The 17672-nt window shown below is 44.3% G+C and overlaps 1 protein-coding gene across 4 annotated transcripts in view; it reads right to left on the bottom strand.

Annotated features, from left to right (window-relative positions):
- Positions 1–17672, bottom strand: part of LOC131883887 (nephrin-like) — a 73425-nt gene that overhangs the window by 36637 nt on the left and 19116 nt on the right. For all 4 annotated transcript variants that reach the window (XM_059231492.1, XM_059231488.1, XM_059231490.1 and 1 more), the window contains exon 2: positions 12373–12516. In XM_059231492.1, coding sequence (XP_059087475.1) covers positions 12373–12516 — 144 coding nt within the window. The remainder of the gene's footprint in view (positions 1–12372; positions 12517–17672) is intronic.

Genomic DNA, 17672 nt, shown 5'->3' with positions numbered 1-17672 from the left:
CTCCTGCAAAATTTATGTTCTAGCTGATGAAGGCGATTGTTCGCCTTTTTTAACCTTGCCAAGTGAGGTCTCCTCAATATATGGTCTGTGGTGCAGACATGTATTGTACCAAGGAGGAGTGTGACCACATCCCGATAAGGGAAGCAGTATTGAATTAAGACATTATCTGTTTGAACACGAGTTGCCGTAACTTGATCCGCCAAATGGACAGACTTGGACATGCGGAATAGTATTACACCCGGTTCCAGGAGAAGTGCTTGAAAGTCAGGTTAAAGGAAAAAAGTTTTTCTCCGCTAAAAGTTGTTTAGCTAGACTTTTCCCCTCTCTTCTTTACCTTCTGTCGAATATCGCTTCCCTTTTGTTCCCAAGTTCTGCTAGGAAAAAATCCCCCTTTCTTCGAGTTTCCTATCTCTTTCGTCCGTGGAGGGGCTTCCCTCTTGTTACCTCCATCCACCCGAGGTAAGTTTGAAGAACCTTCTGTCTTGAGCATGTCACCCACCAGACGAGTGAGGCCATCGTTCGTGGCTAGCTGGCCGCCGGGGGTCAACCCTTTGTTCACAATTCGAGCACCCTGCTCAGGCACCAACCCCTGGTCCAATCGAGCTTAATCCAATCCCTCTTTTGTTATGATGAATTGAGTTTGGTAGATTCGACAAGTGGTGGCGGACCGACCGACTGTTGGCCCACTCTTCATTGGTTTGGACTTCTTTGAGGGGAAGATGAATTACTAAGAAAGAAGGCTGGTTAAGAACGTCTTCCCCTCTTCCTTGGTGCACATCTTTTTCTATGGCCAATTTCAGCCTTTGTTGTTTTGGGACCACCACAAAAAAGAGATTCAGGCGGGGAACCCCTAAATTTTAGTAAAATTTCAATATTCCCCTCCAGGCAGCCAGCCAGTCAGCCAGCCAGCCAGCCGTCTGCCTGCCTTCCTCCTTATATGCATGGGTTGTTCAAAGGCAAATGCGGACGAAAAAGGCTGATTTTGCTTTTTTCTCTTTCCTTTTTACTGCACACATTCCACCCTTAGGGTACGTTCCACGTGCTACTCAGAGAACCAAAAGAAGACCTCTCGATCCTGAGATGCTCCACACTTCCACACCGTGCATGGAAAGGACATTTTAATGTGGTATGGCCAGTCCAATCATGTTGGAATAATCAGCCTCCGGAGTCTGTTTCCTTCCCTTGGTTCAAGGTTGCCCTTGTCTCGAGAACTCTCCAAATGAAGACGCAAGGGATAAATGATCCTCTCGGTTCAGAGATGAGCTGGTTGCTTGGCAGGTCTCTTTAGGGCTATGTAAAGGCCGATTGCCGCGATGAAATGGGTCTATTCATCATCTAAATTGTTTCGGAGCACCTCGTCTAGCATTTGCAAGGGTTGTTACAACAGCTGCCTCTGATGTTACAAGTCTGGGTTTGAGGACTCTAGTCGAGGTTTGAGGACTCTGGTCCAGGCTAGAGCCGTGCAATAATGGAACAAAGATTTTGGAAAGTGCCATTTAAAGGAACCAATTTGTTGTGCATTAGATTCAGGCATGGAATTAGGTCACCGATTCTAGCTGGGACAGATATCAAACCAAGAACTAGTCAACAGGGTTACGATTTTCAATGGAGTTTAAACGCCATTTGGAATTGTTTCTGGCAAATCGATCATTTATTGTTCCAACTTGGGGAAAAAAGCAATGATTGTTTCAAAATCCAGATTGTCATGATAAAGCATTGTACGTCGAGTGGTTTTAGGGATATAACAGGGCAAGGTATGAATGGATGTAATGCTAAATACAAGGTCCTGTTACTAAAACATAGCAAGACATACCATATTTGACTTGAACCTATCAACCAAGCAGTTCGGCCGTAGTTATGACCGCGCCATTCATTGAATTTTCATTCACTTATTTGGAGTCAAATCTTTGGAATGTCATCATTAGTTCCATTGCAAAAAATGGCTATCGCTGTAGACACATAAATAGCCTTATAGTAATTGCTTGTTCAATTTGGAAAGTTAAAAAAATGGTCATCAATTGCAAAGTTCTATCATGTCCCATAAATTCTTCTCCAAACTGTATCAAGAGTGAAGCTGCTGTTCATTAGCGGTAGATTGTCACAATGCAAAGCCAGCCGATTCCTTTTAATTAATTTAGCTCGAGAAAAATCAATTGGCCACACACGGCCAGGGATGCCGGATAAGCTAAGAAACTATCATCCTGTTTCTGCAACACATTCGTCTCAAGAATTTTGTCCAACTCTCTGTGGATATGACCGAGCTTTTTAAGCTTAATAAAACCCGGTTCCACGAGGCTTTTTAGCCTGAGTAGTGGTGGGGGGGGAAGAAGCATCTTTCGTAAGAAGTATATGAAATATCAAAAAGGAGTTAAGTAAGACAGTCTCCCTCTGGTCAAGCTTTACTAGTTTTAGAAAGAATCCTCAAACTAAGAAGGAGCAAATTATATAGTTTCTAACATACTCGGCATCCCTACGTTTGTCTCTAAATTTTTTTCCAATCAAAGCCATTCTCGCCATATTGCTTTTTTGTATCCTTTGAAGCCTTGCAATTTACTCGAGCAATTACCGAAGAGATGCCTAATGGAGACCATTTCTTCGTGGTTCGAAGAGGTCCTCATTGAAAGAACAGAAGTGGCGCCCCTGTCGTTTTGAATTGTTCGAAACAAAGTGAATCCTGATCATGTCTTTTAATTCAGTTAGAACACCTCCATCATGGCAGCCTGACTGAACTGACCTCTCATATCAAAGGTCCTTCTATCCACTCATGGAGCTTTAATTAAATCTCGTGAGCATTCTTCTTTTTGTCCCTCTGGTAATGGTAGTTGGAACTCTATTATTCGCCTAGCGCCTTCCTCTCTCTTCATTCCGGCTATCCATCCATCGGGGTCTATCCATTCTTCTCGCCAACGCGTCACGACTCTTCTGATTCTTTCCAATGGAATGATGTCTGTCCATCCATTTCAGGGCACTACAGTGGTTAACTAACTAAGTGAGCAAGGGCCTTCATGTGTTGACTGACTCCAATTAAATCATTGTTGCAATTAAGCTCCTCAGGTTACTGGGCTGATGTCAGGCGCTTGGGATGATAGTTTATGTGTTCTTGGTGCTTTTCTCCTCTGTTCTTTATCCATGCTTCGTTAAGAGAATACTTTTCTATTTGCTCCCACTGCTTAGAATTTGCTAAAACTGGCCAGGCCAACGATCCGGCTACTGAACGTGACGGGCCTGGATTGAACGGATATGTCAACATGAGTTAGTCAATGCAACCGGTGGCCCCTTCAAAATCGGCTTGCTCTGGAATCAATCGCTCCGTCAAGTATTGGAGATTTTATCAGTGAGATGTAAAAATCCCTGGTAGAGCATTTCCTTTGCCTCGGACACAGAAGGTAGCAGAGCATCCCCTAAGAAGAACCCTTTACAGGAAGACGAGCTCACGATTTGCTTAATGGTTGAACGGATGATCAGCACACTCATTAAAGTGACGTTTTTTGCCCATGAAGGCGGACTCGGCAACGCAGACTCCAACATCCGGGGCTAGTTTGAGAGAGATGCGAGATCACAGATGCGATTGGGACCAAAAAGCAACTGTTTTTCAAGCGTTATTGGCCAACTTCGTCATGTACCATCATGAATATTGATGTTTCTTGTCCTCGATATTTTGGAACCTTCCCTCTGGTTGTTATCTTTAAACTTCAGTTTCTGTCTCCCACAGAACTGTTTTAGGAGTTAGCATTTAATGGAATTTCCTTCAGTTAAGACCATATGTCAAACTCTGGAAAAGATTTCAATATAGGACCGGATGCACACTTGATTATTGGCTGAGACTCTTTTAATTGATAAAAGTAGCCAAGGGTTTCGTGGACACGAACAGACCGACTGGAATTCCACCTTGTCAAGTCCAGGCATAGATTCTGCGGAATGGACACATTGGAGTCTCACCTTGTGTTTCTTGTTCACTCTCTTCGCGAAACCCGTATTTAGATATCTTGTCAACAACACGGACAAACAGCGGGAAGTTTGAAGTCGTATTTAGTTCTGCGAATCTTCCGCCCAACCAAATTTGAGTTTTTTCTCAGTAATGGCAACCATTCAAATATCCGCGATGATGTTGGAGCAAAATTTCGGTCTCGATCTCTCTTTCCCAGTCTCAAGTCTCAAGTTCTCAACGTGAGGAAGAAAATGCCCATCAACTAATTAGAACGGTGCTTGTGGCAACGTCGGATTTGGTGCCAAACCCTGTGCTCCGGTCCACCAGGAGCGTTCTCTAAACGCCTCCAGTCATTCTTCTTTCCTCGTCATTGTAATTGTTATTGTCACTGTCCATGGGGGTCAAGAAGATTGAATTTCGCTGACTGTTCCGACTAATCCTTGGGTGACCTGCATCTTGATCCTCCCAACGCAGACAGGACGACAAAAGCCGGAGCCTTTCCACGTTGAAGGTTGGTTGTTGTACTTACGTTTGGTTTGGTGGCCCGGATCAGCACAATGCAACCTGAGTTTGACCTCGATTCAATTAAAGATCAAAAGCATTCCGTCTTGCTTTTGGATGACATGCTAGTGAGTTACACCCGAGTGCTATTATGTTTGGGTCTAAGGTGTCTTATCTGCCGCCCAAGGAGTCCCTGGGTTTTACAACTTTTTCAACCAAGGTCTTCTTTATTTGAAGACTTATACTTGAAATTCAACAGGTCCGCAAAGACAATAGCGAATCCGGGTGTTCCTTTGAGCCCTGCCGAAATATCAGATACGGGATTTGTGACACGTCATTTGTATTGAAATTTCTTCTGCAACGGAAAACCATCTTCAAAAAAAAAACCCAACGACGTCGTCTCGAAATGAGACCAATTTTCCATCCCGGGAGCAATTTATTCCAGAAGGTGCTTAGTCATGTTGCCAAAAAGATTTGGTAAAATGCTTGTGAGATCACAAATGTTCTACATAGGCATGGCTAATGCTCTCTCTCTCTTATGAGTTCAAGTTACACATGTAAATCACATTCCAAAGCGGTTGCCCATCCTAAGATGGGAGGGCAACTTACAAGAGCAGATTTTTCTCATTCTCAGGGCGGAGGGAGGCACCTCTTCTCATCCTCGTTCTTCTTCTTCTCCGTGTGCTGCTTCTCCTTCTTCTTCATCCGGCATTTGCCTTTTGGCGGCTTTTCTCGAGGCGAGCTTTTGTTGGCTTTTAATTTTGTCAACTCATCGCGATAAGACTGGTCACATTGATCTCCTCTCTCTCACTACAGCTATCCATCCTACCATCCATCCATCCATCCAACCAACCATCTAACCTACCCTCTTATAGTACTTGCGACGTACTGCAAGTCTACGTAGGTAACGTTCAATCGGGTACACAAAACGTGTCCGCTACCATCAGCCAAGTTCGTGGCCATGCGAGGGAGAAAGAGAACCCAAGGATGACCGTTTGATTCGATTTCTTCTCGAGCCTGGAATAGCACCTCCACATACTTGATCCTAAGTGTTGGTACGAGGCGCTCTAGACACTCATTTAGGCGGACTTCCTGCCGGCAAGTTTGCATATTCGATATGGAAATGATACACAAATGTTACATCAAGCACATTTTACGTCACACTTTCATGTCCCAAAACATAAAAGTGATCACTCATTGTGCACGTCATGGAAACATTTGTAGCAAGCATATCGTCAGAGTGAGGAAAAGCTCTTACTCTCGGCCTCCAATGAGGATTGTTCCGTGTGATACAACATACATTGGAGGCCTTATCTAAGGCTGAACCAAGACATGGCGGAGACAAACCACTCGAGTGGATGTCCAATGCTTAACCAGGAACACACCGTCGTGGTAAAGAGTAAGTGTATGAGTGCCTAGTACGCACTTGCTCTGTAATATGAAGCTCATCTATGAGTTGTCAACACCATTTGAGATATGGCCACGAGGCCACACTATCAAATGCTTTCTTCTTTCTCACGAGCTCATCGAAAGGATATTCATTCCGGACAAAGTACAATGGACGACAAGAGGCCCTCCCATTGTGGTTGCATTCTCGCGTTCTTTCATGAATACTCTTGCACAGTAGGAAAGTCAGTCTCCCTCCTTTCTGTCTCTCCCGAAGTGAAAGTTATTGTTGGGTCTCAAATCAGAAGACAATCAGCGCGACATGAAGAGCCTAAAAGCGTTAATGCAGAAAGAAAGGGTCTCCTCTTTCACCGACTTTTCCAAGCCAGGCATGCATCGACAAAATAGCAGGTTAGTCATTTGGACTTAGCTTGGCACCTGGAAATCAATAAGTAGCAATGAAGCCTGACAAGTCCGGAGTTGTGTCCCACTCCTCCTGGCCTTATAAGTGGAATGAAACGACAGTTAGGTGTGTGTGCTTCTTTTCTGTGATAATAACAGAGAAAATGCTCTCTTCTGGACCAATTGCCTTTGTAGATTAGTGTGAAAAGGCCACCACTCTTAGTGGCATGTTGTGGAGCCAGTGGTTGAATTGGTGGGTATTGAGATAGCAAGGGTTATTGTATTGGCGTCCAGCCCCTAATAGCTCTGCCTGGCTGTTATGATTAGGCCTAATAGAGGGTTAACAAAAGCCTCTTCCCTCGCCAGAGACGAGAGAAAATCCCAAAAAGACTTTCCCAAGGCCACGCCATATTTCTCGTGCACTCTTAAGCCAAATTCTTTTTTCAACCTCGTACACGTACCTACGTACACATTCATGAGGTATGTATGTACCATGTTGTTAGCCTTTGAGTGGGTACGTTCACTGTTCTATCCATTCCGAGAAACGAAGCAAGAGGCGGTTGAGCTCCAATGAAATTTATGAGACAATCTCTTTTTTTTTGTTTGCATGCATGCCAAGGAGGAACCTGGAGCTCGATTCAAACGAGTTCAGGAGGATCCTTTCCTTACCCTAGACAGATGGGCTCGCTTTTGTATACCTGAGATTCCTCCTGATCTGGTCACCCTGACTAAGCGAATTTCTCGCTCTTTCCTCACGCTTGTCTTGACAAATGTGTTGACCAAAACAAAAGGTAATTTGGAAAGTAATAGGAAGCCATAGGAACCATACATGGACGCTTCATCTTCATCTCATCTCTGGCAAAGGATCACCGAGAGCATGCTACTGCTAGTACATGCACAGAGTCGTAATCTAGTAACGGTGGACTAGGGGGCTTCAAGAAGGTAAGCTAAGATCCTTCAGGAATGAGCAATAATGTTCGAACTTTTTTCGCCTCGCATTGACGTCGTCTAAAAGCGGAGTGAGCATCCTTCAAGATTTGGATCTAAGATAGCATTGACTGAACACAATATTTGTTCCAAGCCAGTGCTTGGTTTTGAATGACTCAGGGATGCCATTGCGGCCCTTTGTCCAGATCTCCAGACCCGAGACATCTATTGGTGCAATTTGACTCCTGAGTTCACTCTGATCTCTTGGAGCTCTCACTGAGGGACTCCATTTCAATTTCCAGGATCAACCCGCAACCCTTATGAATCTATCTTGAGAAGAAGAAAAAAGTTGCCTCCCATTTCTCCCGAGTTCCTGCTGTGTTGAAGAATGCGTCTAGCTAGTTATTACAAGAGGATGCTCTGGCCACCTCCATCATTCTACAACAGTGATGAATAAGTGCATTGCACACTTTCTTAAGTTTAGCCAAAAAACTACCCTTTCCGTCTTCGGACATTCAAGCTCTTTGAGATCTTTTCAAAAGTTTGCATCCCTTTGCCCCCGTTGTGAAGTCTGTCTTCTCGACATTCACAAGCGACTTTGACTTCATGTTCTGGTTTTCTTGAGCAAATTTTGGGTTGATCGACAAGCTCTCCTTGCATTGGTGCTGGTGATGGTGTCGTCATTAAGCCATCAAAATGAAATTCCCCCCAAGGCATGTTTAGTCAGGGGAGTGAGTTGTAGAGATTCATCAAGAGGGGTCTGGTGGTCATTCAGCTTCATTGGCGATTGGAAATGGGAATGTCTTGCTGTGCCTCTAAATACTTCAGTCGTTCAACTATAGTTGACATTACTTTTTTGTAGTCAAACAAACACAGGCTCCCGTTACAGCCAACCCAAAAATACCATTCACGAGAAGCTAAAGCCCGTTTGAAATTTGGGTGATTGGCATTGGCTTGCCTCTACGGCGATGATGGGTAGGGGGTCATGTTATCTCAAGCCCCGATCAAAAAGACAGAAAAGCTAACAGATAACAAACCCCCATGCCCTGACGAGCTTTTGTGTATATTATCCTGAGGGTGACAGCTGGAGAGGCAAAGCTTCGGAAGACAGGGGTTGACAAGAAGTCGTCTGATTATTGCCACTTGATATATTAGTAAGCCTTTTTGTCTCCCGTGACGTCCGCGAGAGGCCACAGACATAGAAACACGCGCGACACAGACGCCTGTCCAGTCGTCGAACTGGTGATCGAGTGTGGAGTGCGTGCCAAATATGCGGGGGGAGAGACACAAAAAGCAATCAAAGAAGCTACCCGGGACTCAAGACCCGGTGTGGATAAATGTTTATAAGATAGGGGTTCTGTTCAAAATTTGTGTGAAGAATCCGAACACAAAGCCAGTCCGAACTCTCTCCATTGAATCATTCAACGCGTAGGGAGCGGGGGAGGGTAATGTTGCGGAGTTTTCCGCAATATTCAAATTTTCTTTGACGGATGCACCCGTGATGCGTTTGGGCGTGATGGTTTCAGAAACAGGTCAGGCAAAGAGCATTCTTGGTCCAGGTTCAGAAGGCTCATGCAGTGGTCGGTGGTCGCTTATCAATGGTCATTTCTGATTTCTTCTGCCCTAATGCCCAAACAATTATTCCGCGTATAATTTTTCATGCCTGAGCGACGAATTGCTTGATGACGTGAATTGGAGTCATGATACTGGACCAAGCGACCATGCAGGAGGCTCCCAGAGCATTATTCTTTGGGGAACAAACAAAAAGGTTCAGCGAGGAGTGAACAAGGTACACATGAGCTCACCATAACATGCTTATGCTTGACCTGGAGATTGGTGAAAACCTCGTCAAGATCAGGTGGGTGAATTGCTTGCTCGTTTGGTTGGGCAGGAATAACAAAATCAATGGACCGTACACTGAAAGCTAGCAACTTTCCGTTGTACTATAGTGGATCCTGCTTTAGCCTGCAGAAATGAGAGTTCAGTGTTGCCAATCTAGGTAGCATTTCATTGATTTACTACAAGAAGCGAATAAAGCACGTCATGCTCGTTGGAAGTACATTTATGAGGAGCTCGAAGAACCGCAAAATTCATGGCAGTCTTTCCATCCCATTGGTTTTGCAGTCCATGTCTCTAGTTGAAAAAGAGCGGGGAGAGGCTGTAGAGGCGAGGGAAAAATTCACAGATCTACAAACAAGATAGAGAGGCATCAGGTTGCTCCATCTTGTTTCTCTCTCTTCTCATTATGAGATGTTCACAAATTTTCACAGAGAATGAGCAACGTCGCTGTCAAGAGATGGTGAGTAATCGTTGTTGGATTTGTGGTGAAAATTGTGGGGTTTCGGCCACCATTATTCTCCACTTCTCACCTAACTAGTAGTAGGCTTTTCAAGATCCTCTTGATCATTCCTCAAGCGGGCGGGAAGCAATGTGTTGAAGCACATTTCTTTTTGACCCCATTCAGTGTTGCCAGATCCGCTGTTTGAAGAGAGATTGAGGACATGGCGTCGTTTGTTTATAAATGAGCGATTAAATACCATTTCGGGACCATGATGGATAAGATCTCGTTGCAAGCAATTCCACGAGAATGGAGTTGTCTTGCACCTATCCAACGGCCACAAGAATGCATTCCCTATTGGTAGAAGCACCACGTCAAAACCTGCAATCCCGTAAACTAATTGCCTTCCAAAAATTGTTGCAGTGTGGGTATTAAACACGGTCCGCAAAAACGTTCTTCTAAGATATGGATAATGTGCAGTAGGCGGTTTTATCTCTGCCTCAAAGAGCAATGAGAATGAATCGGCTTAGATCTGGGTCAGAGGCAAAAAATTCAGGCTTTGCACAAATAACGATTTTACTGGTTTGAAATGGACCTCAGAGATGATGGGCGCATAAAGCAAGGTACGCACTGGAAGTGTGAAGATAGCCGCTCTCACTTTCATCATAGCTGAATGAGTTCCCGTCAAGAACCAATAATTTGTGAGCCATTTCTTTCACTTTTGACCACATTATCGGGTCATGGGTTGGCTGAGAACGTCAAGAAGCAGCAGACATGTCAATTAGAACCAATAATACCTATTTTCCTTCTCTCTCTCTGAAGTTCGAACAAGATGGCTTATAACTGCACATCTTTGGGGTGCTAGTACCACTCTTTGCCATGGACGTCTATAAAACCGGATCGATAGAATTTATGGCTGCCGGATCACGACATTATTAAGAGGATTTGAACAGAACACGAATCTTTAAATCGAGACGAGAAATAAAAAACAAATTTAGGCAGAAAACACAAGCGGTCGAAATTGGTCATTCAAACCATTATGGCGAAGAAAGATGATTGGTCCAGAGTTGAGTTATCCCATATCATGCTATGTCCCTCCCAACAGAAGTGACTCGGACGACGCTATGAAAGTGTTACTTTTTTCTGAATATGATTAACTTCACACCTCCCTTTAGTTGCAAGTTTCCCGGGCAATATATGCATTCAAATTTCACTCTCCAACTCAATTATTAGCTATCATCTCCGTCCGAGAGACAGTAAAAAATTGAATTCTCCGGCTCTTTTTTTCCCTCTCGACAGCGTCGTATTTCAGCCTATGATTTCTGGATTTTGTGATATTTAAGACCTGATAACAAAACCTTTGTGCAACGGTGATTGGCATCCGAGAGACGATCCCGGTTCCTGCATATACTGTACATACACTATCACTCACTCACACTACTAGTTACTAGCACTCAAGCTATGTAATGGATTGAAGAGTGGAAATCTGAGCATTTTGTTGGACACACACTCGAGTAGGCCAAATCGAAGGGCATTATGGCCATGCTAGTGCTACGCTCAGATAGTTACATCCAGTAAGTGGTAGGTCAGCATTCCTCAAGTACTATTAGTTCATAGGGAAAACTAACGGAACTAACGGAGTGAAGTAGCCTAACTTAGACGGACCAAATCAAGTGATTGAGGCCCTCTGAATGATGAATCGATGGATGAGGGAAGGACAGGGCGAATGTTAGGAATTCCAGAGTACATCCTCAATACAACAGCCTAAAAGCTTACGTACATCAAGAAATCATCCACCTTATGGCAGGACGAGAAAAGCCTGAAGAGCATCATTGACGCTTGGATGTGCTTTCTGACTGAAAATTCTTAGGACTTGGATCCGCCAATCTTAGCAAATGTTGTTATAAATGATGGTAAGCAAATTGATTACAAGGCCAAAGTGGAGAGAAGCCTGTCAATCAATTGAGTTAGCCGTGAAATGATGATAGTCTATTCTTCCCTCTATCCTCAATGTATCTATAAATAGGTTAAGCTAGCTTCTCTCAGGGTTGCCAAGTGTGTCGATGATGAGCCGTGCTCAATCAAATGGAATGTGGTGGTGTTGTGGATGACCATTGTGAGTTTCTGAGGGAGTCTTTTGTCAAAGTCGTTGGATCGTGAAGACATCCTTAGTTGACACTTTTTAAGGATTTCGCTTGACTTGGGCCGAGTCTCTGAGTTGTCCAAAATTGGACAATCCTCTCTCTGCTCTTAGTTCTCCGAACTTGGTCAATTGGTTGTCTGAATTGATCTTGGATGGCCTTTGATTGATGACTTGATGTGAAAATAAACTTGTTCTGAGAGTTTCTTTGACAGCGGGAGGCTCGTCCATCAATTTTTCCACCATCTCAAAAACCTGGGTTAGCTTTTATGCACCCCACTATACAACCAACCAACCAACCAGCCAACCAAGTATCCACTCTTTCACTTGGTGAGGCAGCCAGCCAGTCACTTACTCACTCACTCACTCACTCACTCCATTGGCATTCAGAGAAACTCTTTCGCACCTACGGCGGGTACAATAAGGTAAACGAGGTAAGCACACATCACACATAACCAGATACCCAGGAGGGTGTCTTAAAGGCAGTTAACATCCATTTGGGAGGGAAGGAAAAAGAAGACCTTTTTCTCCGCCGATGCACTTCCAGCCCTTTTGCATCGTTTCAACGCCCTTTGCTGTTTCCGACCAAATTTCCAAATTCCCAAATTCCCGAACTTCCCACTTTCCCACCCTACCCTTTCTTTCCTTGAGCTTTAGAAAGCAAGCAGAGATCGACGGGTCTCATCTGTACATATATGCGCAAATGAAAGTGAGATAACCAGGGTATATGTACAGTAGCTTGATCCCCCCTCCCACATTGCGTGATGTGAACAAGTAAATTTGAGAGCAATATGAATTGTTCGTGCCTACCTAGAGTGAGTCCATCCTTGGTCCATTGTACTCGACCCGCTCGGTTTCCAACCTCGCAAGTTATCACGGCGGTGCCACCCGAGGCCACCTCCACATCGTGAGGACGCACTCGGAAATGCTGCTGTCGAGCCTCGACGACAACACCTGAAAAGAAGATGAAATGACGAAAGGATTAGGAGAAGGAAGGACGACGACGGTCTTCTGCAATGGGTATCCAACTCTCCCTGTCGCTTTAACTTCAAAAAAAAAGATCCAGAGACGGATACGGGCGACAAGGCTATTTTGGCTTGAGAACCTTTGAAAGTTCAAGTCGAGTTTCTTTCCTGTTTTGGAACGCGTGAAGACGAGAATCCAAGTCCTGCGGGTGGATGACGACTATACTGCTTCTGCTCTGATCACATTAGCGGGCCTAATTTGCATATATTGATATACAGTACTTGGCTTGGCTCAATTTCACACATGAGATGAGCTCAAACAAAACCATCGAGATAATGGGGAGCCTCAGGAGTGGAAAGAAGGAGGGACACACTGGCTTCCAGATCTCATCAACATATCATCATCATCATCATCATTGCCATCGTCCTTGAAAATGAGGACACAAGGAGAAAGAGACATTCTCCAGTGTCTCTGTTTCAAAAGGCGATTTCCGGAACGACACGAATTTCAGCGACACTGAGCCCCTAAACAAAATAATGACTGGCCTATCGTGTCGTCCATCTTCTTCTAGAGAGGAAATTATCATCCTCTACGGCCACATGTAAATTCTGTACATCTTCCCTATCTCTCTCGCTTTCTCACTTGCTCTCGATTAGGAATAGCATACACGAGCAAAAGACACACTCAATTCGAAGGCAGTGTCCCAACATTACATTTCAGTGTTGCCATCTCGCCCCCAGAGGATGGTTTACTTATGACCTATGTATCAGGCATCTCGAATTTAAAAAAAATCCAGGTATTCACTAGTCATGAACGACAAGAACTGATTCGCCCATTTTGCTACAACCACAATCACAAAGGGAAACTAAGATTTTGATAGATTTTTGTCGAAGTAATGTAAATACTTTAGAAATCAAAGTAGAACAATTGTCCCAATCAGTCAAACGTCCATGTGCTAGCATCTAACTCGAAATTGATCTGTGTATTGTGCACAATGTAAGCCATTTTTCGTGTTGTGGAAGAAACCTATTAAAGTAACATAATCGACATGTCCTATCAAAACCTGGGGAGATCAGACATAACATTTTGGAGTTTTTGGGATAATAGGAGACAACAGTGCATTCCGAATGGTATCTTTGGACTTGGTGGGAAAATAAATGTTTGCCAAAGCACTATTAGTAGATTTTGCTGCGTTATAGTTTGGCTCGTTGGCTGGCGCGGCAGGTTCAGGGTGCTAAAGTGAATTTTGGCCTCAAAAGGGCAATGAAATCTGTGGAAAGACCAATTTGGCGTTGTTTTTGCGCTGTCTAAAGCGCCTGGGTTTCGTCTTTCTTTGAGTGTTTCCACTGTTTCCACTCCATGCACTTAGTCCAAGTGGCAAAAGAAGGTTGTGACTTTTTTCTGCCTTCTTTTGACGTGCATGGGATTGCGCATGGGCTTGTAAATCGTTTCATTTCATTGCAATGCATTGAAGAATGAGTTGTATACGACAGGGGCCATAAAAGTCAATTTTAAAACAGATTCTTCCTTTGAGGTCAACAGGGAAAAAAACGTGGCTGTTTATTCGGTGACCAAGTCGTGAGTGTGGAGAGTGTGGATTCAGAACGAGATACTCGCAAGAAAGCGCCCTCATTTGATCTGGTTTGGGTTTCTCGGACTTGAGTACAAGTCCTTCTCTCGTTTGCATTTGATTCTCAAAGAGTCCGTTTAATTGCTTAGATTGAGTCCTCTTGATGTGTCATAAAAGTGAAATCCAACTTCATTGGGACTTTGGGCTGTCACAAATAAGCCTCGTCGCCCAGTCAGGAGTTCCAGTCAAGTCAATTAAAGAGCCGCCTTTTCACCCGCATTGAAAGTCGGTCGTGATTATGTTTTAGTACACATGAATTCTATTCTCCAAGGATGTCAAGGAGGCTTTTTCGTCTTCTCCTTCTTCTTCGTTCCTTTTGCCTCCATCCCATTCTACTTTGGTACTACCTTCTACGCACGCTCATGAGATGAAGCATCCATTTTTTTTCTTCATCTTCTTCTGGTCCTGAGGTCTTTCGTTGTAGCAGCCAAGCCAGTGAACTGGTGAGAGAGTTGGCGGATCTCCCGTGGAGTCCGACCCGTATCTACGTATGTCATTTCCCGGCATGGGGTGTTTGCTTTGAACCCTAAAGGTGAGTGAGCTATTTGCCCGATGCCTCAGCGAGAAAAAGTTCTTCAGAGAAAGAGAAGAGATTGAACGAACGAACGAACGAACGGACAGACAGACGGGATGGTGGACAATTTGAAGTACCTCGGAGGAAATTCCTTCGGGGCGAAAATGCACTTGCTAAGTGAACGTATTTGTACGCATGCACACGCCAGCCCCCCTCCCGAGGAAAATGACCAAATTTGGAGGTCCATTACTCACTTACATAGTAGAGGCATAGTCCCAGGACACACATCACAGTCCGGTCCTGGTCCTGATCGCTGGACTGCCACATGAAAGTGGGGAGACGAACGACCCGCCGACTAGAACCCATTTTGATTCATTTCAATTGTGCTGGATGTCACGTTTTTCCGACCAATCCTCCTCCCTCCAGTTACGAGTAGACCCAAGAGGGCCCTCTCAAGCCCAGTCAAGTGGGTGTTTTTTTTAATACGAATGACTAAATGCCCACTTAGCCGGGGCGATTTGATGCATTTAAATTTCCCTCTCAGAAACGAAACTGCCCATCGATAAAAGGAGAATGAATCGGAACAGCACCTCAACACGGCGGTTTTCAGGCAGAGCTTTACTGCCATCTCAGCTCAATTGGCGATCCTGTTAGGGGGCCATTCTTTGGCTGTGTAGCTGAACGTGAGGAACGAGGCTCGTCGAGTGTGAATATGGCCATAATGGGAAGGTAATTTTCGGCAATAGCTTGATGCTATCTTAATGAGAACATTCGCGAATTCTTCATCACATCAGACGCCACCGGGTGGTTCGTGACAAGCCTCAAATGCAAACGGACGTGTTTCTCCGCAATGGATGGTGTGGATAGTATAAGTGTGTAAGAAAGAAACTGGGCCCTGAAGACTGAGTAGACCACATAGATTGTCCTCACTTTCGAATGGGGAATCGAACGAAGTGGCAGGCCGGTTTTCCACGTCTGCTTGGACTCAATCTTAATCGATCCACGACATGGAAACATTGCCTGATGAGAGACCCGGAGGAAAACAGAGGAAGCCGGATTACTAACATAAATCCCAATGTATATTACCTGTACGTTGGCAGGTTAGAAAGGGTTTGAGTTGGTACACACGACAAAGGTGAAATTACGAGCCAGGGATGATTTTTGTGATTTCGTGATCCTTGGTCAACTTAGCGTGTTCTCTAATGCAATTACAAATTGATCCGTAAACGAATGCACTTTTTGTTGATGCCCAAGCCTTGGGTTCTTGGGTTTCGATTGTCGACGCATTGAATGAAACCGAAAAAAAGAACCGTGAACAAGAATGAGTTGGCAGAAAATCGAGTTATGAATCATCGTGTCATTGGAACCTGGATTGATTTGGTTCCAATCACGCGAAACATGAGGGTTGCATGATATGTGTCAATTCCATCAAGCTCTTCATGCGAGAGACGCACACATACTCGGAGAGCTCTTCTTCGTTGAAGAAGATGACCAAAAGAGCCATTAGACATTGAACTTTCACAAGCCCTGATGAGGTCTTCGTCGGAATGAACTTGTCAGACACAATTGGCTTAATATGAGTGTAATTATTTCTGGCGTTTTAATTGCGCCCCCTTTCCGCAATTTGAGTTGCTTTTGTGGTAATTTCTCCAGCACTCCTTCTTCACCCTCAGTCAGTCGTTTCTCGGACCGAAGCTTGGGCAGATCGTTGACAGAAGCCGTGGGGATGCAGAATGGAAGGATGGCTGGATGGGTGAAGACCGAACAGCGAGTCCGCAGACAACCTGTTGTCGACAAGATGGATACATGACTCCACGACTACTAATCTGTCCAAATAGTTTGCCCTAATACCCCCGAAAACGAGGCCACGAAGCCACCTGTTGTTGGTGCTCAAGTCCAATTTCGTTGATTCGCTTCAGGAGTGAAAAGCGTAGGCATTAGGGGGACTTGCCTACAATCGGAGCTGATTAAATGAGGGCGCCTTAAAAGTGACACCAATGTCATTTGGACCAATGGTTGTTGACCTCAGTATTCATAATGGCATTCTTAGCATTTTATGAAGTGTCTACTCTTAGCCGTCCAGAATGAAGTGACATAGAGTTCAATGGTCAAACGAGTCTAGCATTGGAACCAATGCTAATTGGTGAGAGAAGTAAAGTATAGATATTTCACGAAAGTCAAAGAGCCTCTGTCCTTCCTTCTTCAAAGATAGTACACAAGCAACGTTTGCGCAAAAGCCTTACAAGTCTGCTCGAATTTCAAACTTGAAGTTGAATTTTGAAGTTCTACAGCTCCGTCATTTGCGAGTTACAATTTCCAAGTATCAGGCTGTATTGCAGGGAAATCTTCTCAATGAGCTAAGGGAAGGGTCCCGTGGTGACAATTTCTCGTCAGTGAAACCTGAGAAAAAACGAGATGCCTCGACAAAATTAGGATCTGGGTGGGGTTGTAAAGATGTCGTTTTGGGTGAATGGGTTTATTGCATGTTTGATGAAGGCGAAAGATAAATCCACGAAACTAGGCTAAGAACAGTTGGACTACATGCACTACTTTTTCATCTTCTCCCTCCGACTTTTGTACTTATTGATCTTCATTTAATAGCTTTCCACACGATCACGCTTTGTCTCAAAACCAAGTACTTCATTGCGGCCATTTTTTCGAGTGGAATCTCGTTTTCACTTCCGCTCAGCCGAGAAAGAGTATTATTGGGCAATTCCCGACGAAAACATCCCGATTGAGCATTTGAACCCGGCAATTTGAGTTTCTTTGACTTCGCATTGGATCTGACACACTATCATTTGAGTGTGACAAAGGACTGGCATTTCTGATTTTAATTGCTAGCTTCCTCCCACAGTTTCCCTATTGAATTCAAGGCTAGAGGCTTTGAAGGCTGCTTGCACACAAAGTGGAATTGGGAGTGTACCTTAAAGACCATCATCAACAACTCGGGAATCCATTGTTCTCTCGCAAGTCTCTCAATAAATAGGGCTCACTCTGGAG

Source organism: Tigriopus californicus, chromosome 7 (assembly GCF_007210705.1).
Source record: "Tigriopus californicus strain San Diego chromosome 7, Tcal_SD_v2.1, whole genome shotgun sequence".
NCBI classification, from domain to species: Eukaryota; Metazoa; Arthropoda; class Copepoda; order Harpacticoida; family Harpacticidae; genus Tigriopus; species Tigriopus californicus.
The sequence above is the reverse complement of the archived record's forward strand: the minus strand, read 5'-3'. Positions and strand labels throughout refer to the sequence as shown.